This window comes from Rattus norvegicus, chromosome 1 (genome assembly GCF_021556685.1).
Source record: "Rattus norvegicus strain SHRSP/BbbUtx chromosome 1, alternate assembly SHRSP_T2T, whole genome shotgun sequence".
NCBI lineage: Eukaryota > Metazoa > Chordata > Mammalia > Rodentia > Muridae > Rattus > Rattus norvegicus.
This window is the reverse complement of record NC_141534.1, coordinates 237848824-237862179: the sequence shown is the minus strand read 5'-3', so window position 1 is coordinate 237862179 and position 13356 is coordinate 237848824. Positions and strand designations below refer to the sequence as shown.

The 13356-nt window shown below is 44.2% G+C and overlaps 1 protein-coding gene across 7 annotated transcripts in view; it reads left to right on the top strand.

The window, feature by feature from the left end:
• Pum3 (pumilio RNA-binding family member 3) overlaps positions 1 to 13356 on the top strand; it is a 39719-nt gene that overhangs the window by 24197 nt on the left and 2166 nt on the right. For 5 of the 7 annotated variants that reach the window (XM_087584039.1, XM_087584002.1, XM_087584031.1 and 2 more), the window contains 4 exon segments: positions 5885 to 6027; positions 6607 to 6829; positions 9365 to 9452; positions 11457 to 11547. In XM_087584039.1, the coding sequence (XP_087440165.1) occupies positions 5885 to 6027; positions 6607 to 6829; positions 9365 to 9452; positions 11457 to 11547 (545 nt within the window). 7 annotated transcript variants of the gene reach the window in all.

Below are 13356 nucleotides of genomic sequence, written 5' to 3'. Positions count from 1 at the left end.
AAGCAGTGCTTAAATTTAATTGATGATTAAGTGTGGTGATGGCTGGCTCAGTTTAACACACTTTCTGTGGACAAGCAGCCTTTGCGGTTGTCCAGCCCATTCGTCCCTGTGTGCTGGGTTATGCGGATGGAGAAGACAACAGCCTGCACGTACTCAGTTGTGCTTGTAACATCTTTTTACAGAAGCAGGTTAAATGTTACTAAAGTTGAAATATTAACTTCCCTCTTACAACTTATCAATTACTCAGGTACCAATTACACAGGTCTAATACAATGACCAAAGGTGGTAAACACTTGAGAGGATGTCTTTATCCCTGCTCTTGACTTTCAAAACTCTTGGAAAAGTAGGTCTTATAGTCAGAGCTGTCTGTCTTCCATGTGTCCTTTGTGACTCGCATTTTCTCATTGTGCTTGTATGAACCCTTCTTCCCTCTATATAGGATGCACAAGTATTGAATGGATAAGGTCGAGATTACCCAAGTGAGAAAGAGAAATTGCAATATTGTTAACAAAGACCAAAACTGAAAATGTTTTCAAAGCTGCTTAGTCTTTGTGAACACAGTTGTTCACCTGAAAAATCATAAAGGCTGTTGTAAAAATCATAAAGGCTGTTGTGTTTGCACATGAATGACAAATGAGACTTACAGTGTCAGCAGAGAGAAGACTGTGGTCAGTGGGGATGCTGTGGCCTTTTCAGGCCAAAGTGAGGGTGGCTGGGTGTTTACCAGCTCTCCCTAGTGGAAGGGCGGTGGGGAGGCCTGTTGTTCTGATGGCAGCTGTAAATCCCAGCTGTGGGTTCTCATGCCCAGGCTGACACCTTCCAGCTTTGTTCTTGACTGTGTGAAAGTTGTAATGACTTGTAGAGGACTGGATTGTGGGAAGGAGCAAGTTGGCAAGATTTTGTGTCACAGACTGAGTACTTTGACATGTTCCTTGTGACTTTAGTACCCTTTGACTCCAAGGAATAGTGATTGTTTTTAATTCCTGTGACAGAGATGTAAGGCTGTAGAATTGGCTATGAATAAAGCTGTTTAACAAAAATGGAAACCGGCTGGCCTATTGAAAGTTTGCTTTTGTGTAGTATTTCACAAAATTGAAAATGCATAACTGTTCCAAATGGATTTCAGGGAAACAATCACCCTTCAGGACTTGCCAGAGCTGTCTGCTGGGTTGGTCTTTCCCAACAATTTATCTCACTTCAGCTTGCTGTTGGAGTCCTTTTCATTCTCCTGCTTATCAATTTGAAGTCCACAACTGTGGAATCCACATTCCTAAAAACTCATGGACATGCCTCTCACTGACAAATGCTCAACCAGTTCTGTGTGCCGTTAAGCCCCACAGTTAGTGATAACGCTGTGCTTATGTTCATTGCTCTCGAGTTTTCCCACTCATCCATCACAGGGTCTGTTATGGTTTTTTAAAAATAGCCAGGAAAGATTCAGCATTGCCAAGCACTCCTCAGGGTATCTGTACTTCCCAGAATGTTAAGTCGAAATCCCAGCCTTGTCACTTGTATCTTTCACTAAAAAAACTAAATTTAAGCTGTTTCTCGTCTACTTTGGTTTCCCAAATGAGCATATTTATAAATGAAATGTGATCCCGTTTCTTTTGGTATGCACTGGCTGGTTTGATAGCAATGTTCCTAAGGAAAGGGATAAGAAGTCTAGCCAGCCGCTGTTTGGGAATGAAGAAGTGTTGGTTCATATTTAGATGCCTTCTCTTCAGTATGTGCTCCAAGTTACAAAAAATAACTTGCTGAGTTCTCAGCCTTCCGTCTTGTGACACAAAGAAGACCTGGCTGGTCGTAGTGTCTCATCCTATAATCCCGTCACTTGAGAGGCCAAGACTGGAGGATTGCCATGAATTTGGGGGCCATCCTGGGCTGAAGAGTAAGATACTGTCTTTAAAACTGGGGGTGGGGTGTTGGAGGGAGTAAAACTTGACAGGGTTGAGGCTTTTCTTTCTTGTGAAGAGCTAGATAGTAATTATTTGAGGCCTTATAGGCAGTGTATGGTTTTTCTTGTTTGTTTATACTTCTAAAGAATGTTTTGCAATGTAAAAAAAAAAAAAAAAGCAGGAGGAGGGGAAAGGCGAGTCCTTTTCTAGTATCCATAAAGCCATGGGCTTCATACCCATCACCACATAACCCAGGCCTGGTAGCATAGGCTTTTAGTATCTAGCACTTAAGTAAGAGGGTGAAGGTTATCCTTGGCCACAAAGCAGATCTGAGGCCAGCCTTGGGATACATGAAACCCTGTCTCAAAGACAAAAACCAAACCATTTTTGGAGAGGTGTATATGAAGTTCATTGAGGGAGCACGTGGACAGCACACAAGAGGCTAGGCTTCAGTCCCTAGCACTGGAAACCAAAAACTAACAGCAACAAAAAGCAGAGAAACCCCAAGGATTACTCTTTCACTTATATTGGCTTTTGCTATCCCGTATAATTCTTAATCACATGTGTGTTCTAGTTTCATTTCTATAGCAAACAAACAGGGCTGGAAGGATGATTCCGAGATTAAAAGCACTGTCTGTTCTTCCAGAGGTCCTGGGTTCAATTCCCAGCAACCACATGGTGGCTCACAGCCATCTGTAATGGGATCTGATGCCCTCTTCTGGTGTGGCTGAAGACAGCGACAGTGTACTCACATACATAAAGTAAATAAATCTTTAAAAAGCAACCAAACAAACTAAAACCAACCTTGGGAAGAAAGGGTTTATTGGCTTACACTTGACAGGTTCAGCCCCTTATTGTGGAGAAGTCAGGGAAAGAACTCAAAGCATCACATCTGCCATCACTAATAGAGTAGGCATGGATCCTTGCTTCTTGTCAGCTAGGAGCTAGGGTTTGGTCATTACCCCTATACCTAGGGAATGGTGTTTCCCACAGTGGATTGGGTCTTCCTACATTAGTTAACAGACAAGACAATTTGCCCACAGTCATGCCGACAGGTCACCTGCTTTGATAATTCCTCAGTAAGACTCTTCCCAGATGATTCTAGGCTGTGTCAAAGTGACAGCAGAACTAAGCAGTATAGTCCTTTGATGATGTTCCCACCCAGACAGTAAACCTCCAGCGTTGCTAGGTTTTCTCTTCAGAGTAATTGTCTTTACCAAAATGTCAGGTTGAAGTCATAGGTCGATAATCACTCTTTGTTTCCTAAGGCCATTTGCCAGGTAGTGCTCTCTGACCTCTCAGCCATATCTCTTCCTCCCTTGAAGCTTTCCTTAGGTTATTTTCATTCATATATAGAAGGTAACTGTGATCTGACAGGACTTAGAAATGCCCATAGACTAGGTGCTTACATGAACAAGATAGACTAAGTATTCAGTAAAGAGGGAGGCTCGGGGCTGGGACTGGAGAGAATACCTGCCCTGAGTGCAGCCAAAGGGTGGGCTTTGGAGTAAGTCATGTTTGTAAAGTACTCAGCTTTCCTAGTCATCTAGCCTTCCCTCGGCTCTTCTGTTGGTATTCGTTATTGAAGTCTCTTCTCTTTGTTTTTAACTTTCCATTAATTCTCTTCCCTGTTCGCTAGGTTTTTAGCTCCTTGAGGCTAATGTAGTTTATACAGTTTTTTGGTTTTTTGCTTTTTGTTTTTCCCTTACATATAAGCTATTATGGTAAGGTGTTTACTATAGGTTCAGGTCTCAGGTTTCTGTTGCTTGTTCTGTTTCTGTCCTTGTGGAAAATGTGTGTACACTTGAACTCCATTGCCTATGTGTATCTTTGTTTTGAACCATGAACCAGTCGCCCTCTTAAGAATGCCAAGGAGCTTAGGCAAAGGCCTGTTTGGTCAGAGCAAGTCAACTGAATGTGTCAGTTACAGAAGTTGTTCGTCCTGGCTGTGCCATTAGAGTGGTTCTCATGTGTGGGGCCTGCCAGTGTCCATTGCTTATTTGGTGCCTCTCCCCTTTTCTCATGCCGTGAAAAAAGAGTCCAGCTACACTGAGGACATAGGAAAGCTTCCCTGTGTTTGGGTCATTAAATAGCTCATTAGCAAAAGCACAGCTAATAATAATGCCACTTTGGGACTTATTTACTTTGAGATTAGAAAAAGAATTTGATAAATTCTGTGTGATTTTCCCCTTTTCTGTTTTCCCTCTTATTACTGAAATTTTACGTTCACCTTTTTTCCCTGGTATGACTGAAATTATAGATCCATTTTTAAGGATCTGGAAGGCTTCGTGTTTTATGTGGAAATTATGCTTTGATGTCTTCAGAGGTAATTAATTCAGAGATCTGGGTGCTCATTGTAGTTCTGGAACCTGGACATAGTGTTGTGAGGAGGGTCATTCAACATGGTAGATGAACAGCACTTGGCAGTGTCCGCTTCAGTCTCAGCATATGGCCACTGGTGGCTGCTCGCATTAGATATCTGAGGTATATAGACGGGTGCAGCAGTTGAAGGAAGCCTAAGATTTTATCATCAATATATGAATTTTGCTGTATTGTGATGCTGTGGTTGATAACTGACTTTTTAATTTAATTCCTTGTACTAAAAACACTAATTTAGTAGAAAAGAGGTATTTTTTGTGGTTTGATTTTTTTTTTTTTTTTTTTAAGAGCCAGTGGCTGCTCTTCCAGAGACCCAGGTCCAATACCCAGCTCACACTGCTGTAACTAATGCCATTGGATCCAATGCCCTCTTCTGGCTTCTGCAGGCACTGCGTGCATGTTATGCACAGACATACATGCAGATAATATGTTTGTTTTTTTTAATTCTTAAAAAAAGAAAAACAGAACAGGCTGGAGAGATGGCTCTGTGGTTAAGAGTACTAACTGCTCTTCCAGAGGTCCTGAGTTCAAATTCCAGCAACCACATGGTGGCTCACAACCATCTGTAATGGGATCTGATGCCCTCTTCTGGTGTGTCTGAAGCAGTGTGTGTACTCCTATATGTTAAATAAATAAATCTTAAAACAAATAAACAGGCCTGACTATGTATCATTTTAAGAGAACTTCTTCCTTTCAGAGGAGGTGTATGCTTTCTTCAGATCTGACAGATTTGGAGTCACGTTCAGGATGAGTCAAATCCCTGCTTCTAACCCTGACCTATAAACCTAGCAAGTGGGCCAGCACTCTCTGGCTCCGGGTAACTTCCGCTCAGTTGTGTGTGGATTTGGACATTTAAGAAGGCTGTCATAGGAAATGATGTTGTAACAGTAATGATGCATTTCCTTTGTGTTTTCTGTTAACAGTCCGGGTGTGATTTAGTTCAAGATCTTTCCAGGCTACCTAGCAAGAACTTGTCTCTAAAAATAAAATAAAATCTAGATTTACTCAGGCGTTTAGCTGGGGGAGAGCACTATCATTTCAGTCCTAACCACTGGCAATGCTGATGTCAACTCCATAAGTGGTGAACATCCTCTTGCTGGGTTATCTTCTCATCTCCCTGTTTGTACTTTTCACTGTAGTAAACGGCCTTCATTTGCTGGGCATAAGCAACCCAGCTAGGCCTCTGTACCTTTGTGATTAACAGCAGCTTTCTCTCGTGCCTCAGCAGGGAGGTTCTGAGGTCCAGGCTTCATCAAGGCTTATGCTACATTCAGCGCTCCTGCTCCTGACTGTCCACTCAGATCACAGCAGGTGCTGTCCTTAGTAATAGCAGCCCAGGACAGGCTTCTAATGAGCCGAGGTAGCTCTTCTAAGTTTAACAAGTCCTTGGGTTTGATCAGTTAGTTCAAACAGGTCGTTCAGTAATGATGGCCACAGTAGAGAATTAACTGTTCTGAAAGCAATTCTTTGTGCTTTGATAAGAGATGTCAGAATTGACGTCACTGTGACGTGAGTGAGGTGAGGAACGTGCCCAGGGTGTGTTCCTCCCCATCCAATCTCAGCGGGACTCTGAGGATGTAATATGCAGTGGACGTTTTTGTTCTCTTTAGGAAGTCATCAGCTCCTTGCCCAGCATCGTTAATGACAAATATGGAAGGAAAGTGCTGCTGTACCTGCTGAGCCCCCGAGCCCCCGCCCACTTGGTGCCAGAGATCATCCAGCTGCTGCAGAAGGGCGACGGCAATCCACACAGGTGAAGGCCGGCTCGTGACTCCAAGAATTCCTCACAGATGCATCCCTCTCTCCCTCTCTCCCTCCATCGCCCTACAACTTCCCCGTGAATTCCGTGGTCTCAAGAGCCTACCTTTAAGCCTTCCTCTCAAGAGGAAATGGCGGTATCGGGCTGAAAGAACACAACTGAACACCTCCCTGGCACACAGTAGGCCTTCAAGTGTATAGTGTGCTTTTTGTTTACTTCACTTTCAGAGTTCCCAGGCTCTTACCCTTTAAATGTCCTGAGAGCATCTGTAACGTACTCTGAACACATCCTGTCCTGCATGATGACTTGTCACTGGTTTACGGTGGGCTGGACTGGGAATGGTTACTCTGACCGTGGTGTAGCGCAGCTTCCTTTACTGAAGTCTTGCTCCAGGCCAGGTAGTGTTCAGATCCTGGCAATGGCAAGACGGAGCCTAGTTTGCCCTTCACTCACTAACTGTCCAGATGCTCGACAGGACAGACAGTTACAGTCGATGGCGCCCTGGGCTCTTAGAGGGCTGTGATAACACGATTGGTCCCTTAGCTTACCACCTCCTTCAACGTATTCCGACAGTAAGAAGGACACTGCAATCCGCCGGCGTGAGCTCTTGGAGTCCATCTCTCCAGCTTTGCTGAGCTACCTGCAAGGACACACTCGGGAGGTGGTGCTGGACAAGTCCGTGTGTGTGCTGGTGTCTGACATCCTGGGATCTGCTACTGGGGACGCTCAGCCTGCTATGGATGCCATCGCCGGTTTGGCAGCAGAGGAACTGTATCCTGGGGGCAAGGACGGAGAGGTGATGTGCTGTTGGTTATAATACCCGCAGGAGAGCCACGGGGCCTGGAAACCGTCAGATCTGGAGACTGCAGAGTGTTAATAGTAATGCCAGTAGTAGGTTTAAAAATGATAATTTAGACCTCCATTGTGGTAGTTCTTGTCTTCCCCAGAAAACAGCAAGCCACCCTATAGTGCTACAGACACATGCTATGACTCGTGCTTATCTGTGATTCCCCCTTACTACCTTTCCACGTTCCGTGCTTGCTGTTGCTGCTGCTTCCTTGGTGTGAATTGCCGATTTTCTCTCTATTGTCCTGCTCTATTGTCCTGCTCCATCAGTTCAAAGCCTAACTCATTCCCGTGCCCACAGTTCTCCTTGAAGTATTCCCTAACTTCGTTTGACTCATTAAAAAAGACTCATTCAGCCAGGTGCATACCCACAAACCTAAACTTTAGACTCTAGAGATTGGGGTAGGAGAAATAGGAGATCAAGGCCATCCTCTTCTACATACGGAGTTCAGGGCCTGACTGAGCTAGATGAGTCTGTCTCAAACAGTATAGTCGCCCGTTCTGATCATTCTTGTTTGTGTTTACATGGATATGGTGTGGTCCTACATTGCGTCTTAAGTTCACTGATTGCTTGTACCTTGTTAGTGTAGACAGCAGGTAGCACCAGCCTCCACAGCAACCCAAAGCTTTCGGAAGACGCACTATTACTATAATTGTTTAGATTAATACGAAACAAAAACTGTGAAGGACAACTGTGTGTTCTGTGAGAGACCCAGCCTGTCCCTAGGTAGCCTTCCTGGAAATGGAAAAAGCTACGCTGAACCCTGAAGGGTTAGAGCTCAGCCAAGAATGGTGGAGAGAAGAGCGTGGGCTGCAGGGAGGTTGTACTGTAGCCCTGAGGAGGGAGCATAGCAGACCAAGACTTCCGCTTGCAAATTAGCAGGCAGACAAGAGGAAGGCAGGGGCTGATTGTACTGGCCTTTGTCCTGCGCTGGCTTGTAAGCTCCCGGAGCTCTGAACTAGCAGCTGGTTACAGGGAACCACCGTTTTTTTTTTTTGTTTTTTTTTTTTTTTTTTTTTTTTTTTGAGTCTTTGACCTCTGCTGTCAGTTAGTCTCACAAAAGCCTTTATGTGCTAAATAGAGCAGCCTTTCATTATGATCCCTGGCATGGCTCAGGATATAAAATAAGCTGTTCAAGTTCTAAGCCTTTCATTCATTAATTGAAAAAGCAATAAATCTGTCAGGAATGCTTAAAGAGATACTCAAAGATGAAATGACAGTCCCTGCACTTAGAGTTTGGGATCCATGGGCAGACATGTGCATGTCACTTTTATGTCACCTTTATGTTAGCTGAATGCTAACATCTGCATTTTAGTTCAGTCCCCAGGACTTTAAACCGGTGATCTGTGTAGTTCTGATGAGAAGTCCATAGGCTGTAGATAACAGAGTGCCTTGTGGTAGCAACATTGAGTCATCACGATGCAAAGGTGGTGCTGCACCGAGGCAGTCTGCCTCCCCCATTACGCTCCTTTCCTCTGCCACCTTTCCGTGTTGTTCTGAGCATAGCCAACTTCCATAGCCACAGCACTTCCTTACCTCAGAGTCTCGGGCAGGAAGGAAAGCAAGAACAGTGAGGCCTTTCCTTGTTGGCCAGAAGACCGTCTCCAGCCAGGCTTTCCTGCCATGTCATTAGTGAAAATCGGTCTGAGTCACATCTGCTTCCAGTCCAGTCTGACAGAGTGACTGGATGGCCATGACTGCTTAAAGCCATTGAGGAATGTAGTCTCTGAACACAGTGGAACCTTGAGAGGAAACAGGTTAGGGGCTACTTGTTGAGTAATTAAGTAGTCCAGCATTTTTCCAAAGCACGATTATTCATTCTATCTGTAATTCCCTCTAGCCATGGGTCCAGTCTGGCATGCAGCCATGTTAAAACCCACACACATTGGATTCTGAATACAATGGATGCCTGGTATTGTCTGGCATGCTTTTGACACATGGGTTGGAAGAGACAAGCGGGTTGTGAGCTGAAGCTCAGGCCCCTGGCTTCCTGGAGCAGGTCAGATGAATGTGTGATCAAATACTGCTCTCTGTGGAAGTAGTGCTCATTGGTTCTCAGCCTAAAGGAAAGGAGACACTGTTACTGTGGGAACAGTTGGTAAGGGCAGCAAGTCAACTGCAGACTGTCTTCTTGGCCTGATGGTTAGGTCATTGTGAATGATATTTAAACACCATGTAGCGTCGTTCTCCCCAGAGGTTTCTTTGTATCTTAGAGCAGTGTATTACTGTGGGAAGAGTGGACAGTTACCTGATGTTTAGATGAATACTGTACGTTGCTATTGAAACAAACTCACTAATTCCTGAACTACTTTGTAGGGCTCTGATGTCCTACTTAGCTGTGCTCGTTGCTCCCTGAGTATGTGATGGGCATCCTGAGTAAAGATTTCTTAAGACTGCATCCATGCCTACACATGGAGTAGAGATAGACTCAGGGACCAGAGACAGACGATAGCTTCCAAAATAATGTTCCGGGTTCTCTCGTAGCTCCACATTGCTGAGCATCCTGCAGGACATCTGGTCCTCAAATGGTTAATAGAGCAAGATAAAAAGATAAAAGAAAATGGAAAAGAAGGTAAGCTGTGCAGCTTGTCTTTCTGTGTTTTACATGGAATGTTTGCATTTCTTGACTTTATACTGGCCGTTTAGGTTAAGGTACGATTTGCCAAGTATGTAGAAATCATGCCAGTGAATAAGTAAGTAAGGATTACGTTTCAGGGGTTGGGCTACAGCTCACTAGTAGACTGCCTGTCTGCTTGCCTACCGTGCAAATACTTTGAGCTGTTAGAGTGGCTGGGAAAGGTGAGGTCATGGATTTGTTTCTGGAGACAGCTTACAGTGCTGTGGCTAGCATGCCCCTTGGTACAGGGTGGAGGGTGGCACTGTCCTCTCACTCTCAGTTTTAAAATGAAGACCTGGGATTACTTTTTGCTGCAATTATTATTGAAAAAGTTGATACCTAGTTTAGGTGAATTTGACAAGTTACTAATTTCCAAACATTTTTCTAATGATTTTTCATAATTAAAATGTCAAAAGCCCTAAAACGTGGTTGTGGGCTTGGAGTGTCGGTTGTTCTCAAGCACAGGTAAGTGTCTCTGTTTATCCAGGTTATGTGTTGCTGTGTGACAAGCTACCACAGCTTAGTGGTTCTCTGAGCAGTGGTTTGGGCTTTAGTGGAGCTTGTCTCTGTCTCTGTCTCGAGGATCCTCATTGGGACTGGAGTGTCCCCACGATTACAGTGGCTGCCACAGGACTGCCAGTGTTAGCCGCACTTGCTCCTCCTCAGCTGCTTGGGCTTGCACACGACTGATGACCTAGAGGGCATGGCACATGTGTGGAGGGCAGAAGACAGCTTCAGATGTCAGTCATTGCCTACCTTGTTAAGACAGAACTTGTCTTTTGTGATCTATCGCTCCATATGCTAGGCTAACTGGCCCCTGTGCTTCTAGGGGGCCTGTTTGCACATCTTATTCCACCAGGAATATTGGAATTCTAGGCCTGGCTGTATAATAATAGCAAGCTGCTCCCCAGCCGTACACAGTTTCTAGGAATCTGAGGCCAGGCGCTCAGTGCTTATGCAGAAGCACTTCCCCACCTCAGTGCTTGGTTCCTAGACTGAGTATCCAAGGAACAAAGCACATGTATGCTTATGCCTCAGGAGTGATCTTTAGAGGTCATCTCACGTCACTCCACCATGTTCTGTTGTTGCAGGCAGTGAGACCACCCAGAGACTTAGATTCCACCCTTCATGGGGGGCTGGCAGCATGTAGAAATGCACTCAGTGGAGAACATCTTGTTTTTATCACCTTTGGAAGGCAAACGGCCTCACTAGCTGATAGCTGCCCCTGTTTACCATGAAGAGCTAAGTGTGCTCCGTGCGTATCTTTGAATTAATTACTACCTATCCACAGTGCCTACTTGAGACCTTTGCCGTCAGCATACGTCATCCTTTCTTCCCAAGTCCCAGTCACTAGAATTCCCCCAGTGGCTGAGAATGAGGGGCATCTCGAAGGCACGTGAATAACATGCTAAGACCTTGGAGATAGAGTTACAGATGAGCTGTGCTTGGAATGGAGGAATTGGCTAGCCTGAAGCTCATGGCCGTCCTCTAGCCTCAGCCTCCAGAGCTGGGACAACAGGTTATGTGACTATGAAAACACTGTAGAGAGAAATTGCTATGAGTAAACCAAACGGTCGTTCGTTAGCCCCTAGTGCAGTTACTGGTCCTTCTAGTTAAATTTTTTTCTGTTAGGGGAACTGATTCAGGCTGCAGGTGAAATGATACTGTCAAACATTTACTTGCTGAGTAGGTCAAGGTTAAATCATTAAATATTACAAAGAAATACAGATGTGATCAAATGGGTTTTTTTTTTAATTAATTTGTTTTTCTTGGGTAATTATTGCTAAAAATAGTTTGGAAGTTACATCAGAGTTAAGAAAAGTGACTGTAATAACACAGTACTAGATCTGTACTAAATTTTTAGTGTTTATAGGTGGAGGTTTTTATTAACTTAGGGGGAGAGAGATGAGGGACAGGAGTGTGCATGTGACGCTCACTAAGTGTCAGTCTACTTTACAGGTTGTTTTGCAAAAACCCTTGTAGAGTGCGTTGGTATGAAGAACCTCAAGTCCTGGGCCAGCATCAACCGAGGAGCCATCGTTCTTTCCAGGTTGGTAGTTGTGTTGTGTAACAAATACACTTCATTTCTTTCTTTTTCTAAAATTTATGCCCAATAATGTGGGATTACTCCATCTCTCTTAGTCTAGACAAGTATTAAAAACTACTTGTGGAGGTGGTGAGACAAAGGCATTTGCCACTAAGCTTGACTGCCAGGGTTGCCTCTTGGGGCCCACATGAGACAAGGCGAGAGCTGAGTCCTTGTTGTCCTCTCACCCATCGCATATGCTGAGGCAAGGAGCTTTGTGTGCTCACCTAAAAACCATAAACAGATGGGACTTAGGATTTTTTTTTAAAAAACAAATACAGCTCTTCAGTCCTCATATTTAAGTGTCATCTTTGGGTGTCAGGGGTCACAGAAATTTACATTTACAGTGTACACAGTTTCACTTCATTCGTAAGTTTAACCAAAATTTAGTTTGTTTGTTTGTTTTTTTTTTTTCTTAATGAATAAGATGTATGCCTCTGGAAACCCACAAAGCTGTTAAGTGAAGCCTGACCTTACAGTTTCTTTTGTGTTTAGTGACTCCAGGTAGAACAGGAGTTGTTAAACTACAAGGAGTTGGTGTGGAAATGGAGGCCTTGCTTATAGATTGCTCTCTGGACTTGGCAGTGTTGAGTTTATAATGTATAGAACATTGTTTAAAATGCTCATTTTATAATATCTTGTGCTTGTTTGAATCAGTTACTGGTTTTGTTTGTTTGTTTGTTTGTTTGTTTGTTTCCTGCTATGTTGCTGTCCTGGTTTGCTTCTCAGTTATAAAGCAGTGGTCAAAATCAGCTTTGGGGAGGAGTTCATTTTATCTTACCTTCCTGGGTTGCAGTCCATCACTGAGCACAGTCAGGGCAAAAGCATGAGGCACGGAACGGAGACAGTGGGCAGATGATGCTGGCTTACTGGTTTGCTCCAGGTTTGCCCTCAGCTGCTTTTCTTGCCTGGCCCAGTCCCAGGCCACCTACCAGGGATGGCATGTGCCACGGTGCTGGTGCTGGGCTCTCCCACATGCATTAACTAGAAAGGGCTCCGTGGCCAGTCTGTTGCAGGCCGTTGATTCCTCTTCACAGTGATTCTAGTCAGTATCAAGTTGACAAAACTAGCCAGAATTTACCGACAGTGAGAAATGAGTCCTCAGCTTGACCTAGCTGTCTAGCCTCACTGTGTGATTTGTAAGCATTAGGCTCAGTATTCCATTATACCATGTGATCTACTGTGGATACACGAGAATTCATTTTATTTGATGGTCTGGTTATTGCATGTAAACTAGGCCACCTGTTTCTTAGTCAAATGAGTTAACATCCCAGGGGCTGTCAGAGTCAGAGCCATTAGCTGCAACAGGGACTCTTTGGCTCGCGTTTCTTTACCGGGCCTCTGGAGTGTTAGCTCTCCTGACAGATGCTTTCATTCTGCCCAGCTAAGTGGAGATTTCAGGGATGCCATGAAGTTAGTGTGTAAAGTTTGCTTATCAGTCAGCACTCCCTCGGGTAGGTCAGACATAAGAATGATGCAGTGTTGTTTCCTGTGGAGCTTTGCCTGGAACTCTATGGAGACACATAGTGTTTAAGGTTCTAAACAGAAGGTCAACTGGTAAGACTTCAAATGCAGTCTTCATGTTTGCTGGATTCTTGAGTAGCATTTGTTTGCCAAAATTCCCTGCCTGTTTCCATTTTAGCTAGAATGTGTGTTTTCTTTGGGGATTATTTAATGTTGGTTTGTTCACAGTTGCTATTCAGTTACTGAAGGAACATTTTGGGTGGAAAGGAAAAAGCCTTGTGTGCTAGCTGAGGAGTAACATTGTAAAGT